At 58.4% G+C, this 17,881-nt stretch overlaps 1 protein-coding gene across 1 annotated transcript; it reads right to left on the bottom strand.

Moving 5' to 3' along the window:
* Positions 1-304: 304 nt before the first annotated feature.
* SLC5A11 (solute carrier family 5 member 11) lies at positions 305-11,278 on the bottom strand. The gene is made up of 16 exons (XM_058815707.1): positions 11,147-11,278; positions 10,245-10,316; positions 9,204-9,308; positions 8,970-9,029; positions 8,457-8,561; positions 6,486-6,591; positions 5,492-5,572; positions 4,836-5,041; positions 3,896-4,031; positions 3,464-3,571; positions 3,078-3,228; positions 2,495-2,663; positions 2,207-2,422; positions 1,847-1,897; positions 1,051-1,118; positions 305-572 (listed from the first exon to the last, which is right to left on the bottom strand). Exons 1-16 carry the CDS (start codon positions 11,276-11,278, stop codon positions 305-307), a joined length of 2,034 nt encoding a protein of 677 aa, XP_058671690.1.
* Positions 11,279-17,881: the final 6,603 nt, after the last annotated feature.

Genomic DNA, 17,881 nt, shown 5'->3' with positions numbered 1-17,881 from the left:
ATTCCAGGCTTCCTGAATTCCAGGCAGTGCTCTAAGGCCAAAGAGCAAAATTAAATATTTAAAATAACCAAACCAACCTTCCTCAGCTGGTTGGTGCCAGGTGGGGTCTGGCAGTGCCAGTGCCAAGCGCTCTGCCCAGGCACAGCCAGGCCCCCATTAGAAATAAAGAAAATATTATGTCTTTAAAACGTCTTAAATAAAGAAATAAAATTTAGAAAGCATTAAGAATTACATTAACCCTCCGCTAATCATTAATATTTACACCAGTTAGGATTAGATGGTGTGTGTGCCTGGCATCCCCTGGCTATGCAAAGTAGGCCCAGAGGAAGATCCCAGCACACACACAGAGCAGCAGGTTGATGTTCAGGATGTGCTTCACCAGGGGCTCCTCCTCCAGGGACACCACGGGCAGGGGCTCAGCCCTGGGCAGGGGCTCAGCCCCCTCCTGCCTGCGTTCCATGCCACAGAGCCACAGCACGGTGCTCAGCAGCTTGGAGCTGCCCTTGGCCTCGGCTGCACCTGCAACAGGAGATGGGGGATGAGCCAGCAGTGCCTGGTGCTGCTGTGCAGGGCTTGGGGCACAAACACACCCCTGGTTTCACTGAGCACTGCACTGGCACCCCTGCAGCACCGGGTCTGTGCTCCCTGCAGCTCTGAGCTCAGGTTCTGCTCTTCCAGCAGCCGTGGTAATGATAACCCAAAGCTAAAACCCGAGCTGTAGGTGCCTGGTGCCCCCAGGTCCATCCTGCACTGCCCATGCCTCATTCATTAATGCTGGAAGGTAACGCTCATGTCCAACAGTGTGAGGCTGCCCAGCAGCAGGGGAGCTGCACCATAACTCATTAACTCACTGTAGCCTGGCACAGATCAAAGGGACAGCAGCAAAGCTGACACACAAACAGGGCTGAGCCTGGCACAAACAGGGCATGGGAATCCTAGCAAAAACAGGACATGGGAATCCAGGCTGCAATCAATGCACGGGCAGCTCTGCACATGGCTGTGCCCAATCCTGACAGGCACAGGCTTTAAAACAGGCACATCCTCCCTCACTGGTCTGCCAAGACCTCAGCCCAGGGCTCAGGGCTCTCCCTGCTGCTAGAGCTGATCACAGAACACCACTGGAAAACAGAGAGGGAATTTCATCAACGTTATTGTGTCTTCCTCCATCCTCTCCTTTTCCAGCCAGTTCTGGCAGCAGGTGCCACAGCACCAGCCTGGGATAGTGGCCATGGCTCTGTATCCCACCCAGTTCCTCGGTAATGCCATTGAGAGCTGGAAATGAAACTGAACTCCTGCCTAGGTACAGTGTCAGGTAAAGCTTTTTGGCCCTGGGCAAGAGGAGATGGAGGTCAGAGCTCACTGTGCCCTGCAGCTCCTCCTCAGGAGCAGCTCCCAGCTCTGCTCTGGGACAGGGGCAGCACTGGAGCTGGGCTGGGGATGTTTCGGTTGGATTTCAGGGAAAGGTTCTTCCCCCAGAGGGTGCTGGCACTGCCCAGGCTGCCCAGGGAATGGGCATGGCCCCACCGAGCTCTGGGAGGGTTTGGACACCACTCCAGGGATGCCCAGGGTTTGGATCTGTGCAGGGACAGGGGTGCACTGGGTGATCCTGGGGGTCCCTCTGGCTCAGCACATTCTGTATTCTTTAATTCTGTGATTCTTTCAGCACACCCTGCAGCTCCAGAGCTCCAGAGGAAAGAGCTTTAATGTTCCCTGTCCTGCAGGCTGTTAGGGATGCCTGGGGCTGTGCTCACTGACCTTTGCTGGGGTCGGGGCCGCTCTCAGGAGTGGGGCTCAGCTCCAGCTGCTCCTTGGTGGGGCCGGGCCCGGCTGCTGCTGCTGCTGCTGCCTCCTGCATGGCCGGGGCATCCCCACGGGTGAACCAGGTCAGCCGGCTGATCTGTGGCATCAAGGGGGCATCAGGGGGGCTGCTCAGCACTGCTGGCATCAAGGGGGCTGAGGGAGCACAGAGGGCCCATAACCCAGGAAGGCATTGGGGGCCAAGGGAACACAAAGGTGGCCCATAACCCAGGAAAGCATTTAGGGCTGAGGGAACACAGAGGGCCCATAACCCAGGAAAGCTTTTAGGGCTGAGGGAACACAGAGGGCCCATAACCCAGGAAGGCATTTAGGGCTAAGGGAACACAAAGGTGGCCCATAACCCAGGAAAGCTTTTAGGGCTGGGGGAACACACAGGACACACACCCACCTGTTCGGGGGCCGGGGGCTCGGTGGCCAGGCTGACCAGGAGCACGGTGAGGCTGGTGGTGGCCCCCAGCACCATGGAGAAGTAGAGGTAGTGCATGTGCCTGACCACGCCGGGCCGGGTGTCGGGCTGCCCGCACTGCGGCTCGGGGTAGATGAAATCCAGCACCAGGCGCACCCCGCCCAGCAGCAGCCCCAGCAGCAGCCCCCAGAACGCGCCCTGGGGAGGCAAGGAGGGGATTCAGTGTCGGAGCAGTCCCCAGCAGGGCTGCAGGGCCTGCACAGCCCCTACCTTCTCGTTGGCTCTCCTCCAGAAGCAGCCCAGGATGAAGACCACGGCCACGGGCGGCTGCAGGTAGGAGCTGATGGACTGGATGTAGATGAAGAGCTGCCCCCCCTGGCCAGCCTGCACCAGGGGGATCCACAGGATGGACACCACGGTCAGCAGCAGCACAAACACCCTGCGGGACACACAGGGCCTGCCTGTGAGATCCGGCCCTGCCACCACGAGATTGTCTGAAAAACCCTCTGGGCCCAGGATTGTCTCCTGGGAAGCTGAGAGGCCTCCAATAATTATCTGAATGCTTGGGAATGTGGGCTGGAGATCGTTTAACAACAGGTGCATCTTTGATTGGTTCCATGTGAATTGTTTTAATTAATGACCAATCACCATCAACTGTGTTGGACTCTGAAGAGTCAGTCACAGTCTTTCATTATCATTCTTAAGCCTTCTGATGTATCCTTTCTCTTTCTTTAGTATAGTTTTAGAATAGCATTCTTTAATAAAATATAATATATATAATAAAATAATAAATCATAGCCCATCCAGCTGTGCCTGGCACCAGGCTCTGCCCAGCCCTCCCAGCTGTGCCCACCTGCCCACGACCATCAGCTCCCACTCGGAGCAGCGGGGCCGGAGGTGCTTCCAGAGGTCCATGGTGAAGATGGTGCTGGAGCTGTTGAAGATGGAGGTCAGGGAGGACATGAGGGCTGCAATCATCACGGACATCATCAGGCCCCTGAGCCCTGGAACGAGGAGAGGCAGAGCCACCCTGAGGAACCTTCAGAGGCTCCAGTGCAGGGCAGCCTTGGGGTCTTCTGTGGGTAGAACAGACTTTTAGACCTGGTTTAGCTCCAAAATGGCAATGGGAGGTCCATCCCACACAAACCCCTCTAAATGACAGCCCCAGGCTCTTTGCCTCTCTGAGCCCCTCTCCCAGGTGCCAACCCCACCATGGCAGAACCATCCCCGGGCTCTTACCCACAGGCAGCAGCTCCAGCACCAGCTTGGGATAAGCAATGTCAGAACAGCCAGAGGGGTTGCCGCAGATTTTTTGGCAAATTTCTGGGTCTGCGCAAGCCACCAGGTCTGGAAGAAGCAGTGGGCAGTGAGAGGCAGCAGTGCACAGTGTCTCTGAGCTGGCTCCTCTCTGAATGCTGTAAAATGTTCTTTCAAAGGGAAATACTGAGAGCCTGGGGGCTCCCAGCCAGCGACCCTGGGCTGGCTCAGCTCAGCGAGGGCTGGGGCTGCTCTGGCACCATCCAGCTCCTGACTGGACGTTTAGGAAGGACATTTCCTCACGCTGGTGCATTGGAACCCCTCATCTGACTGAGGAAAGGCTTCCTCAGCCCTGTGCAGCTGGCACAGCCTCAGGCAGGGGGAGATCGCTGAGATCCCTCCCTCAGCACTTACCTGGGAACAGAACCCGGCTGATCATGCCTGGCATTACCATCATAAAGAGGGGCAAAATCTTCAAGTAGGAGGTCATCAAGGAGCCTCCTTTGGCGTGGGAGAGGTTTTTGGCAGCGAGGGACCTCTGAACAATGACCTAGGAACGAAGGAATGGCTGTGGTTGGCCGCCAGCAGCAGGGGCTGCCTGGGATGGATCACCCCGGCTTTGATCTCCAGTGAACTCTGCAGGGCTCAGAGGGTGATCACAGGGCTTGGCCGTGCTCTGCAGCCCTTGCTCTGGATGCTGGCTCCTTGCAGAGACACGGGCACTGCTCTGTGCCCTTCCAGCCCAGCTGCAGGGCCTGACCTCGCCTACCCATGCCCAGGGGTTTCCATTTTCCTGCTCTGTGCCCTTCCAGCCCAGCTGCAGGGCCTGACCTCGCCTACCCATGCCCAGGGGTTTCCATTTTCCTGCTCTGGGCCCTTCCCTGGCCCTGTGGAGGAGCCTGGCCCAGGAGCAGGGCAGGGCTGGAGTGGGCAGAGTTAAATGAGAGAGCAGGAAAGCACAGCTGGAGCAGCAGGAGGGGTTTTGGGGCTCTGATGGAGGGATGGGAGCCAGACCCGGCAAAGGTGAGAGGAGAAACTCACAGGTGGCTCACAAGGAACAAAGGATCAAGTTAAAAAGCAAACAAACCAAAGACTTCTTTATAGACAAGGATTAACACACAAACACGTTCTTACCCCTTTTTCCATGGAGATGATTACTAATATTTACTTGTGCATATCAAGATTTCCTTCTTTGGGACTTAACCATCTGATTTTGCTGATGGTAAAATAGGATTTTACTGATGAAAATCAGTATCAGGTGAAATCAGAAAATCATAAAATCACTCCAGGTGAGGTGGCATCCCCCAGGTTTGCAATGGGACCCGCCCAGGCCCAGGAGCAGGCAGGGACCCACCTGGTCTGTGCACCAGTACCACAGGGAGGGGATGGTCATTCCCACCAGGACCCCTGGCCAGGGCAGGTCCGAGCTGACGGGGTCTCTGAAGATGTGGAAAGCGTCTGCCCTGGGCAGCCCACAGCTGCTGTTCTCCTGCCGGATGCTGGGGATGGCACCAAAGTACTTTGCCTGCAAACCTTCCAGGCCACCGACTTCAATGAAACCTGGAACGGGCCACGAGAAGCTGTTAGTGCATCCCCGCAGGTCGGGACTCTGATTGCAGCCTCTGGGTCACTGCGGGGGATGCTCCAGGAGCATTCCTTGAAAACCAGCAGCTCTTGATTCTCCCTCTGCGCTGGGGAAGGGCAGACACTCACGGGTGCTGCCCCTGCTATGGAATCACAGGATTCTGCCATGGTTTGGGTTGGGAAGGACCCTAAATCCCATCTCATCCCACCCCTGCCATGGCAGGGACACCTCCCACTGCCCCAGGTGCCCCCAGCCCCAGTGTCCAGCCTGGCCTTGGGCACTGCCAGGGATGCAGGGGCAGCCACAGCTGCTCTGGGCACCTGTGCCAGGGCTCCCACCCTCCCAGAGAAGGATTTCTCCCCAGTATTGAACTCGGTGAGGTTTCTGTCGCAGTGCAAGTGACAAAGGCCCAGGGAAGCACTCACTGAAGACCATGAGGGACACGGCCCCGATGAGCATGATGAGGGTCTGCAGGGCATCCGTGTAGATCACAGCTGCCAGGCCACCTGCAGGGCACAGGGACACGCTGGGTGAGCTGGGTTTGTCCTGCCCCAGCACCTCACACCCTGCACAGGCTCCTGAGCACAAACTGAGCCCCAAACTGAACCTGGCTGGGGGTTCTGTCCATGCTGGGGCAGCTTTGGCCAGCGGCCCTTTGGAATTCCTTAGCATCTGACTCATTGTGAGTCACCATTGTGTCACTAGAAGCCAAAAGCAGGAGTAATTCTACGGGAAATCCATGGAAAATTCTAAAACAAAGCCCAAGCTGGAAAAGGCGGAGGGAAAAAAGGGGATTGTGATTTTACATCACTGGGGGTGAGCAGTGGGAAAGGAATAACCTTTATTTGTCTGTGTGGCTGTTTTCCATTTGGCCACTCCTAAGCCCTGAAAGGGCATCCAAGCCCGGAGTCTTTGTGCATTACACGGCTCATTGTGCTGCAAATCCCTCTCACCTCCGGGGAAACAGGGGAAATGTACCCTGGCAATGCCCTGCACGGCTTCTCCTTGGGGCACAGCACACCTGCACCCACCTGGAGCAGCCTCTGAGGAGCCTTCACTTACCATCATATGGAAATTTGTTATAAAAAGGTGAATTTCCTTTTGCCTTCCCACCCCAATGTCCACACTCATGGCAAAACCAGGCTGGACATGGTGCATGGCATGAGCCATGGAGTCCTGGGATGGCTGGGTGGGAAGGGACCCTAAATCCCATCCAGTGCCACCTCTGCCATGGCAGGGACACCTTCACTGTCCCAGGGACACCTTCCATTGCACCAGGCTGCTCCCAGCCCTGTCCAGCCTGGCCTGGGACATTGAATGCCTCAGAAGGATGGGCAGGACAGGACAGGGGAAGGGACAGGGTCAGTGCAGGGTCCGGGGCAGGGGCAGGGTCAGGTGAGGAGCGTCCCCAGCACCCACCAGACACGGTGTACACAGCAGTGATGGCCAGCAGCCCGGCCACGGCGATGTACAGGTCCCAGTGCAGGGCCTGCTGGATGAACAGGGCCCCGGCGTACATGTCCACCTGCAGGGACAGCAGAGTGACAGTGACACACTGTGGGGACAGCACCCCCAGCCCCTCCCAGTGCACATTGACCCCCTCTCTCCTGGGACCAGCCTGGTTTGTTCATGGCCCCAGCCCCAGCTCCTACTCCCACAGCAGCCTCAGGACCCCACAGCAGTGTCACAGACATCTTTTATGAAAAATCCTTTCCTTGGGATTTTTCCTCCTGAGAAGCTGGAAGCCTCAGGAACAAAATGCAAACATTGATTATCTGCTGCTGTGGAATGCAACAGGTGCATCTGGGATTGGTCTTGTGTGGTTGTTTCTAATTAATGGCCAATCACAGTCAGCTGGCTCAGATCTCTGTCCAAGACACAAACCTTTGTTATCATTCTTTCCTATTCTATTCTTGGCTAGCCTTCTGATGAAATCCTTTCTTCTATTCTTTTAGTAGAGTTTTAATATAATATATATCATAAAATAATAAATCAGCCTTCTGAAACATGGAGTCAGATTCTCGTCTCTTCCCTCATCCTCAGACCCCTGTGAGCACGGTGACACAGCAGCCCCAGGACCCCTCCTCAGCCGTTTGTCACTCCTGCTGCTCCCAGCAGTGACAGCCAGGGGATGGCAGGGGCGCCACGAGAGGGGACGTGCCCAGCCCTGGGACAGAGCGGGGTGAGCTTCTCTCCATCCCCAAGGCCAGGGTGGGGGAGCTGGGCAGGGCCTGGGGAATGTGCCCTGCAGACCCCCCTCCCCAGCCCCCCAGAACTGTCCCTGCTGCTGCCATGGGGACAGGGGGATCAGCAGCACAATGTCCCCAGGGCGGGCCAGCCCTGCCCAACCTGCTCTGCAGCACCTGCAAATGGGACAGGAGAGCTCCAGCACAGGCCCAGGGATGGCAGGCAGGGGTAAAACACCCCGAGCACAGGAGCTGCACTCAGACATCCCAGCAGGTGGAAATGGAGTCATTCAATTTGATCCAGAGGAGAAGCTGGGCACCTTCCCCATCGCTGCCATCTGAACCCAGCACTCACATCCACTCCACACAACCCTGCAGCGCTTTGGGTGGAAGGGACCTTAAATCCCATCCCATTCCCACCCTGCCACGGCAGGGACACCTCCCAGGCTGCTCCCAGCCTGGCCTGGGGCACTGCCAGGGATCCAGGGGCACCACAGCTGCTCTGCATCCCTCCCAGGCAGAATTCCTGCCCAGTTCCCCACCCAGCCCTGCCCTCTGGCCCTGGGCAGCCATTCCCTGTGCCCTGCACTCCCAGGCTCTGCCAGAGGTTTTGGGAGGCTCAGAGGCAGGGTCAGACGCCGTGTTCCCCCCCAGGACAGGAAATACCCCAGCAGGGATCTGTGTGCTCCACGGATCCGTGCCCTGGCTGGCAGTTAATGAACAGCCACCAGGCTGTTGTGCAAGGCTTCATTCAGTTATTTATTCAAACAGGTGCAATAAAGGAATGAAGACTTCTCCTCCAAGCCTGTCCCAGCTCCTCCATCCTGCCATAACAGCACCTGTGTCTGCACAGGCAATAAATGAGCAAAGGGGAGAAGCTGGGGGAGCTGCCAGGGGTGCAAAATCTAACAGCCACCACATCCACCCTCAGAGCCCCACCTGTCCATGGACTATTGCTCAGGGCACTGACACGAGCTGTCCCTCCTGCTGTCACAGGCATTCAGGTGCTGGTCGAGCCAAAAAGAGAAGCCACTCCTTAAAATACAGTCTGTCTTCCTTGGGTGTTTTGATCACAAACCCTTCTCTGCTCAGCCAGGCACAGCCACTCCTTGCCTTTCTCAGCCTCACTGCTCAGCACACATTTCCAAATTGAATTCAACCCAATCCATTTCCCTTTTTCTTTTTCTTTTTCTTTCCTACTTACAGATATTTTGGTGAAGATGTAGATGAACAGGTAGAGGATGGCCAGGAATATCTGAATCCTTTTGCCTCCAAAGCGCCTCTGCAGATACTCCGGCATGGTGGTAACCTGCAGAGGGACAGGGAGTGAGGGAATGGGGGACAGTCCCTGGGGTACTCCCAGAGCTGCCAGGGGCTCCCCAGGGGGCTCTGGGGGTGTTTGCAGTGGGGCAGGAGCAGGAGGGCCCTGGGGGCTGCCCTGGGCTGGGGTTTGGCTCTGCTGGGATGCTGCACAACAACCTTGAGTGTCCATTCCCATGGTCAGTGCGTGGAGGGGTCTTTGCTCATTGCCAGGGGCTGGGGGCAGCCTGAGCCCCCTGCCAGCAACTCTGCCACCGCAGCTGGGCCAGGGGAGCAGTGCCAGGAGCAGTGGAGGGAGCCCATCCATCCATCCATCCATCCATCCATCCATCCATCCATCCATCCATCCATCCATCCATCCATCCCTCCATCCATCCCTCCATCCATCCCCACGTACCCCCGAGGCGATGTAGATGGGCAGGAAGAGCCAGGCCAGCACCAGCACGCAGAACATGCCCTGCCAGGGAGGGAAGCGAAGGGTCAGAGGGGTTCCAGGCTGGCTGGGGCAGTGTCCCACAGCTGGGGACTGCCAGCCCTGCAGCAGGAGCAGGCTGAGCCCGCAGGGAGGGCAGGGCAGGGCAAGGCAGGGCAGGGTGGGTGGAATGCCCTGTCCAGCCCCGTGCCCACTCACGTTCCACTCGTAGGCTGTGGCTGCAATGCCCGAGGCAGCTCCCGAGCCCGCCAGGCCGATGAAGTGCCCGCTGCCCACGTTGCTGGCAAACAGGGATGCACCCACCTGGGCAAAGGGAGAAACCAGCTGTGGCCCTGGCACGGGGGCACAGGGAGCTGTCCCCGCTCCTGGCTGCGCAGGACGTGGAATCCTCGGCAGCCTCTGCCACCTTCTTCTCCCTACAGCTTCAGTGGCCTGGGCACCTCTCTGCAGCCTCGCTCACCATTCACTGCCCACTTCTGCTTGGGACCATCCTGCTTGCAAAGCATTCAGTTCTTGTGGGTGAGCAGAAAAGGTGAGGGGAACAGGTACGAATGTCAGGTTCTGGCACCAGCACTGCTGAGGGAGCAGCCCAGCCCAGATGAGACAGCCCAGGCTCAGCACAGAGCTGTGTCCATGCTGGGGACCCCAGGGAATCGTGGAAATCTCCAGAAGCAGCCAGGCTTTGTGGGACATTGGGCTTGGCCTCGCCTTGCAGTCTCAAATCCAGGGGGAAAAGCCAACTTGAAGCTGGGAAAGCACAGGAGTAACTTTTGGCTGTTTATTGCTGTTTGGAGGCATGGGCAGTGCCCCAGCAGAAGTGGGGGGCAGTGCCCCACTGTCGCAGACATCTTTCTATGAAAATCCTTTTCTTGGGATTTTTCCTGCTGAGAAGCTGAAAGCCTCAGGAACAAAATGCAAACATTGATTATCTGCTGCTGTGGAATGCAACAGGTGCATCTGGGATTGGTCTCATGGGGTTGTTTGTAATTAATGGCCAATCACAGTCAGCTGGCTCTCTCTCTGCCCGAGCCACAAACCTTTCTTATTAATTAATTTCTATTCTTAGCCAGCCTTCTGATGAGAACTTTTCTATTCTTTTAGTATAGTTTTAATGTAATATATATCTATATCATAAAATAATAAATCAAGCCTTCTGAAATACAGAGTCAGCATTCTCATCTCTCCCTCATCTGACAACCCCTGTGAGCACGGTCACACCCAGGGGCACAGGGTACTCACAGGCCACCAGACCATCTGTCCCCCGGCGAGGAAATAGCCCTTGATGGTGCTGCGCTGCGTCTTCCACATGGACTGCGGGCACACAGGGGGGCACGGGCTCAGGGCACTCCCAGGGCTGCCCAGCACAGCCCCTGAGTGCCCCCAGCTGCACAGAAAGCTTTCCCGAGGGACACTTGCAATGTGTCCATGTGCAATGCCCAGCATTCCTCCTGAGTGCCCTGAGCCCCAGGCAGTTCTCCATCACCTCACACCCTGATGGAATGTTCTGGGTAACCAAACTCCATCCCACCAGGTCAGAAAGGAAGGAAAGCAGTTTGGGGCAAGAACTGCAGAGTTCTGGGTGTCAGGAGCGCTCAGGAGGAATGCTGGGCAGTGCACGTGTGGCTCATGGGCTCCCCTTCCCCATGCAATGATCCATGAGATCCACGGAGATGATCCATGCCATGCTCTGAGCTGTGCACCACATCCAAAGGGAGCAGCTATTCCCCTCTCTGCCTCCTGACAGCCAGGCTGCCACAAAAGCCACGCCAAAGGATGCCCTTCTGCCCTAATTATATATAGACAATGCTAATAATCTAAGGAATCTGCTGTCAGGACCCGTGTGGACAAGCACAGGTGATTTATAGGACAGCAGTTCCTTCCTGGATGAACAAAACATCATTGTTAGCAGTGGTTTGTGCTCAGACAGCCTCTTCCTCACCAGGGCTCTCAAACCTTGGCTAGCACAGGCCTGGGCACTCCCCAGGGACAGTGAGGGCACGTCCCGGGCTGGGGAGAGGACAAGGACCTGCAAACTGCCCCCTGCAGCTGTTGAGTGCAGTGGGAAGCAGCCCAATCCCAGCCAGAGCAGCCCCATTTTCAGCACACAGGACACCCAGGGAGTTCTGGGGGTGTCTGCTCACCCAGAGCCCCACGGCCAGCACGAAGAGGAAATAGAGCACGAGCACAGCGATGTCCACGGGCTCCAGGGTCTGCTGGGGGAACACGTCCCACGAGGGGGTCACCGAGGCTGGGGGCACGCTGCTGGGCTCCATGGCTGCTGGGCACGGCCTGGCCTGCTGCACACGCCTGTGGAGGGACGGGAGGGTGGCCAGGGAGAGCCCCGGGCAGGTGGGGCTGGTTTGAGGAGCTCTGGGTGCTGAGCTGCTGCTGCCAGGGCTCTGGGGCAGGCTGCTGTCCCTGCATCTGCCCCATCCAGGAGTCCCTTGCTGTGATGGGGAGATGCTGCCAGCTGGTCTGCTGCATCTCCTGTTGGTTTTCTGAGAAATGGGGGCATTAGAGAAAAGGTGAGAGCAGCTGGAGCAGGCAGAAGGAAGGAGCAGAGCTGGGGTTACAGCCAGGGTGGCAGCAGGGCAGGACTGGCCCCAGTGAGGAGCTGCTGCCACAAACGTGTCCCTCACAAGGCAGCAGAGAGTGGGGGCACATGAGCAGCCCCAGCAGTGCTGGCATTTTCCTCCTTTGCCACAGCAGGAGCTGTGCAGAGCACTTGGGTCCCTCCTGAACTAGAAACTATCCCCTGCTCCTTGTCAGGAAGAGAGACATCAACCAAGGAATACAAAAACACATTTTCCCCTCCAGAAATGCCTGATTGAGGTGTGGCAGCACTGGGGGATCCCTGGAAGGGCTCCCTGGAGCATCCCCTGGGAGGTTGGTCAGGTGTTTGCATTAATGCAGTTCCTCCCTGTTGCCTCCTTGCCTCAGCTCAGGCACACTTTGAGAGCAGGACAGGAGGTGAGAGGCAGCCAAGGCCACCTGGGCAGTCCCTGGCTCAGCAATGGCCACAGCTGGTGCCCAAGGAGCCCTGGGGGCTGCCCAGGGCAGGATTGGGGTGTTCCTCTTTCTCACCCTGCCCAGAGCAGGTTTGGGGTGTTCCTCTCACCCTGCCCAGGGCAGGTTTGGGGTGTTCCTCTCACCCTGCCCAGGGCAGGTTTGGGGTGTTCCTCTTTCTCACCCTGCCCAGAGCACGTTTGGGGTGTTCCTCTCACCCTGCCCAGGGCAGGTTTGGGGTGTTCCTCTTTCTCACCCTGCCCAGGGCAGGTTTGGGGTGTTCCTCTTTCTCACCCTGCCCAGGGCAGGTTTGGGGTGTTCCTTACCCTGCTGGCCGAGGAGGGTCCCCAGGAGGAGCAGTCGCAGCCCCGCAGCCAGGCCAGCCCCAATGTCACTGCACACCTGGGCCAGGTGTGTGCTGCTCCCTTCCTGCAGTCTGGCCGGCTCCTTTGGCCTCTCTGCGCTTGTCAGGGGACACTTATAGGCTGTCCCTGCCAGCGGGCTGGGGAGGTGTGGCGAGGGCTCCGGGACAGCCGGCACGGACGCTGGGATCACGAGCGGTCAGACGGGTTCTGCCTCTGAGCCCAGGGCAGCAAAGGCAGCCCGGGGCAGCCTCCTGTCCCACGGGCCCCACAGCACCTGTGTCCAGGTGTGGGGCTGAGCCGGGCCTGCCCTCGGCTCACCTGGGACCTGGGGACTTGCCTAGAGCGTGACTGGCCACGGTCCTGCCCTGGTGGCACCACAGGGCTGCCAGGGGGTGAGCCAGGAGAGCACACAGGGAGGAGATGGAGGATGCAGGAGATGGAGGATGCAGGAGAGCAAGGGCTGCCCTGTGTCCTGCAGCACCCCTGGGCTCATCTCTTTACCAAAGCTCAATAAATAAGGAGTTCCCAGGGCAGGAACCACCCCAGCACCTCCTTCCCACAGCTGGGAGCTGCATCCCGGCCCTGCAGCCTCCAGCACCAGTCCCAGGCTGCTAGGGAGCTCTGATCTGGTTGAGGCTGGCCCTGGGGACACTCAGCAGAGCCTTTTCCATTCTTTGTGAGCCCCTGGATCCCCGTGGGTCCCATCCCTCCTGGCAGGGCTGCTCTCTCACCTCTCTGAGGCCAATGTGTCTTGGCTGCCGCTGAGTTTTTACTGGCACGCCCAGCCCCTGACTAGGAAAGGACAAACAGCGTTTGGTATGGCAGCCTGGGAAGCTGCTCACCCTGCCCCACACCTCCAGCTCCCCTTCCAGCCCGGGACACTCCACCGCGGGCCCGCGGAGCAGGGCCACAGAATGCCACAGAACGCCAGCATCGGGAATGCCCTGGGCCGGGAGGGACCCGCGGGGAGCCCCGGGTCCGCCTGGGGTCACAGCGCGGCCGGGCCGGAGCTGCGGAGCCGCGCACAGCGAGGGGAGAGCGGGGCTGAGCCCGGGGCTGCGGCTGTCTGTCCTTCCGGAGGCGTCGGACAGGGGGACAGCCGTGACTGTCTGTCCCTCCCAGAGGCGCCGGACAGGGGAGAGCTCTGCCTGTCCCTCCCGGAGGTGTGCACACAGGAGCAGCTGTGTCCGTCTGTCCTTCCAGAGGGGTCGGACAGGGGGACAGTTCTGTCTGTCCCTCCCAGAGGTGTCAGACAGGGGGACAGCCCTGCAGCCCCTGCCATGCCGGGGGCACAGTCAGGGAGGGCGGATGCCCCGCAGGGAGGGAGGGCAGATGCCCCGCAGGGATGGCAGATGCCCCGCAGGGAGGGAGGGCAGATGCCCCGCAGGGATGGCAGATGCCCCGCAGGGAGGGAGGGCAGGGGCACAGCAGGGATGGCAGATGCCCCGCAGCCGGGACGCTCCCGGGCAGCCGCAGGTGCCGCTCCGGCTCCTCCCGGACCCTCCCGCCCCGCCGCGGGCTCCCGGATCGCGGCTCGGCCGCGGCCCAGTGGAAATTTTGCCCGCGTTGCGCATTCCGCTCACGGCCCGCTGTCCCCCGGTGCCTGGCACCGGCGGCGGCGCTTTCCTCGCCAGAGATTGTGCGCGGGGACGGCCGCGGCATGGGAATGAAGCGCTGCTGTATCACCGCAGCGCAGCACACGTGGCCCCAAGGCTCCGGTGCCGCCTCGGGGGGATTCTAAAGCATCCCCAGCTCCACGCACCTCCTGCGGCCAGCACGGCCCGCCGGGGCCCGCGGCGGCCCGGCTGAGCTCCCCGAACCCCGCCGAGCTCCCGACTCGAGGTAGAACTGAAAGGGAACTTACTGCGCTCAGCCGGGTCTTATTCTGCTCCCCGCGCCGGGCACCAGCAGGGCTCTGCCAACTGACAGGCAGCTTAAATATTGCCAGAGAATCGGGGTTTGCCAGCGGAGCTGTTAACAGGGTCACAAGGGATGAGAAGGAATATTTATAGTCAAAGTTAAACTAATTGACCGAAGTTACTCTTTTGGTCTCCCGTGGCTCTGGTGAGAAGTGCATTATTTTCACTATCAGGGCTCCCGGGTCAAACTCCACGGAGTGCCATTCTCTTAAGCAATCTGTGCTCTATGCGAGGCACACAGAACAATAAAAAATCGGGGCTGATGTCCTCTGGAGCTGACAGCCCGTGGCACAGGGAGGAGCTGACAGCCTGTCCTGTGTCCGTGTTTGTGCCTGAGCCTCGCAGGGCGCAGGATCCGGCCGTGGGCTGGGGTTTGTGGCACTCTGCTGAGGCTGGAGGTTAATCCAGAACCGAGTCCCTCTCTGGCAGCAGGCTGGAGGTTTGTCTTCAGCATCATCTGCCTGAAATCCCTGACAAACCATCAGGGCCAAAACACACACAGAGTGATGCTGAATCTCACAGCACAGTGACTGTGGCAGGAGCAGCTCATAAATCCCAGAATTGGGGTGCCCAGATCCCAGCAGCACTGCTGGGCAGGGCAGGTGAGCCACGAGCCTGCAGGGTGGATGGAGAATGGGCACTGTGCCCTCACAAGCCCAATCCTTGTCCCAGCCTTGAAGTTACCAGCAGGGATTTCACTGCAGGTGACCCACTGAGGGCATTGGAACCTGCCAGGGCAGGGTTAGCTGGGATATTGGGAATAAACTCTTCCCTGTGAGGTGGGGAGGCCCTGGCACAGGAGAAACTGTGGCTGCTCCATCCCTGGGAATGTCCAAGGCCAGGCTGGACAGGGCTTGGAGCAGCCTGGGACAGGGGAAGGTGTCCCTGCCATGGCAGGTGTTAAGAGTGGATGATCTTCAAAGTCCCTTCTAGTGCAAACTTGATAATTCCATATAATTTCACATGTCTATCTCATTGTTTCCCAGTCACAGCTCTGATGAACACAACTGTAACTCTTTGAATCTTGCAATTGGAGAGGCATTCATTTAATCTGCTATGATTTGGAAACCCCAAATTTTCCTGAAGGTTGATCCTCAAGGCCTGCAAATGCAGCACTGGGTGTCCTGTGCTGCCTGCCAGTCTGTGCCACCTTTCCCCCTGACTTACCACCCTCCCAGCCTGAAGCTGAGCTCCTTCTCTGTCCCTTGGCATCTTTCATGGCACCTGGAGAGCAATTACAGGTCGTGGCCCTTCAAGCCACAGTTGAGGTACTTATAGGGAAGTTCCCAGGTGGTTCCACTTTGCCTGGCACAAACGTGCCCAGCTGTGATGCACCCTGGCTGTGCTCAAGCTGCTCATTTCCCCTCTTTCTTGCACAAAAGGACGAAATCCCCAAATCCCCTGAGGTGTGGAATGGAAGCTGGGATTTCCAGGGACACCATTTCCCAGCATTTGTCAGGGGATGGAAGTGGCACCCAAGGAGCAGGAGCAGCCAGGGCTGTGATCCCTGCCCTGCCCGGGCTGGGGTTTCCTTCCCAGGGCCAGGCTTTCCTGTGAGGATGATCCCGAGGGCAGGGCTGACCCAGGAACCCCGAGTGAGGCTCAAAGGTGCTGGATCTGGGCAGGAATGACCTCGTGGCTGCAGAAAACTTACCAGAGCCCAGGAGAGGGGGGTGTGCAGGGAATGGTGTGGATGCTGTGTGGGACGTGGGGATGGGGCCCTAGGACACCATTCCTGATGGTTTATGGGCTCAGCCTGGGATGTGGGGAATGGGGCTCTGGGCATTGTTCCTGCTGCTTTATGGGCTCAGGAATGGGGCTGTGGGCATTATTCCTGCTGGCTTATGGGGCTCTGGGCATTATTCCTGCTGCTCCACGGGCTCAGGAATGGGGCTCTGGGACACCATCCCTGCTGCTCCACGGGCTCAGGAATGGGGCTCTGGGACACCATCCCTGCTGCTCCACGGGCTCAGGAATGGGGCTCTGGGACACCATCCCTGCTGCTCCACGGGCTCAGCCCCACACCGCAGCTGTGGCAGCCGCGCTGGGCCGGTCCCTGGGGGCAGGAGGAGTCAGTGTGAGCGCCCCAAGTGGAATCTCAGGGTGGCTCGGGTTGCTCGGGCCCCTCGGAGGTCAGCAGCTCCACCCTCCCCGCTCCCTGGAGCGCATCTCCGCTCCCGCGGTGTCAGTGCGTGCCCCAGGGCAGGAGGTGACGTGCCCGGCCGGGGACACTGAGGGTGGCTCTGCACGGAGCTGCTCCAGCCCCGGGCGGCTCCCAGGGCTGCTCTGAACCGCCTGAGGCTCAGCACCTGATAGGGAGCTGCTCCCGTCTGTCTGCTCCCGGTGTCACGGGAGATAAACCCCCCTGGACATGAACTCAGCCTCGGCCAAGAATTCTTTTCCAGAGGGAAACAATTCACTGGCTCATACAGCTCGCTAAATGTTTTCTTCTGAAGGCTGCAGTTAAAAATCCGTGCTATTTTAAGAATTTGCTGCTCGTTTTGGTCCCTCCAGCCTGGACGCTGTGGGGCAGGAAGGGCCTTCTCCCCACCAGCCCCAGCCAGGTGAGAGCCTGCAGGTGTCAGAGCCAGGATCGACAGTGCAGAAGGTGCAGAATCCCCGACATCATCACCAGCAGCAATTCTGGACAGAAGACAGAGGTCTGTGCAGTCAGGAGGCAGAAGGCAGTAGCTTTATTTCAGGAATAGCACATAGGCATTGGGTAGAGACTGAACTGGGAATATACATCGTCCCCTTATCAAATCTTATCACCAGAAGTTCTGGCTCTTTGAAAATATTCACATAAAAATACCAAAGGGATTGGAGTCCTAACTATTTCAGAAAGTTACAACATGTAGCAAAATCTATGTACAGCATCTTCTGTCGGGACAGTTTCAAAAGAACCTGTGGTGGTTTAAATATCGGACATATTTTTTTAAAAAAAAGGAAAAAAACTCAACGGAATGCAGTGCGCAACATCCAAAAGGGAGAGAGGAGCAGAGGGAGCGTGGCCCTGTCCCGGACCTCTGGGAACACGAGGCTACCCACTACCTGGCACTTAAAGCTGTATAAACGGAGAACACTTGTGAAAATATACCTCACTTTCTACAGCGGGGTTTAAAAAAATACCAAAACCCGGAGATCCGAGGGTCGTAAGGTCTCCCGTAAATAACGAAATAATGAAATAATGCACCGGTCGGTGATCGTGTCCCGGAGCGGCGGCGGCTGCGGGACACGGAGCCCTTGCTCCGGCCTCGGGCAGGCGGGACCTACTCGGCGCTGGCTGCGGGGGGACAGGGGGACACAGGGACACGGGTGGGTTTTGCACGGAGGGGATGCTCACAAAGCACGGAGAGAGCTCGGGAGCCCCCGCAGGCGCAAGCAGCGGCCGTGGAACGCTGTCCCTCCGTGCCAGGGGCACAACGGGGGGATCCAGGAGGGTCCGGGCAGCTGGGAGAGGGATGGGCACGGTGAGAGCTGGGGGTGCACATCTGGAGGTGGGTGTGCACATCTGGAGGTGGGTGTGCACACTGGGATGTTGGTCTGCACATCTGGAGGTGGGTGTGCACATCTGGAGGTGGGTGTG

The sequence above is a fragment of the Ammospiza caudacuta genome, chromosome 17 (genome assembly GCF_027887145.1).
Source record: "Ammospiza caudacuta isolate bAmmCau1 chromosome 17, bAmmCau1.pri, whole genome shotgun sequence".
NCBI lineage: Eukaryota > Metazoa > Chordata > Aves > Passeriformes > Passerellidae > Ammospiza > Ammospiza caudacuta.
The sequence above is the reverse complement of the archived record's forward strand: the minus strand, read 5'-3'. Positions and strand labels throughout refer to the sequence as shown.

Bases quoted from the DNA above. Each gene is read 5' to 3' on its own strand.
- SLC5A11 (XM_058815707.1), bottom strand. From the start codon at position 11,278: ATGGAGCCCAGCAGCGTGCCCCCAGCCTCGGTGACCCCCTCGTGGGAC. The intron at 4,032-4,835 runs GTGGGTCCCTGC...CTTCGTTCCTAG, and splicing joins GGTACTGGTGCACAGACCAG to GTCATTGTTCAGAGGTCCCT. The intron at 2,423-2,494 runs GTAGGGGCTGTG...TTGCCTCCCCAG, and splicing joins GGAGGAGAGCCAACGAGAAG to GGCGCGTTCTGGGGGCTGCT.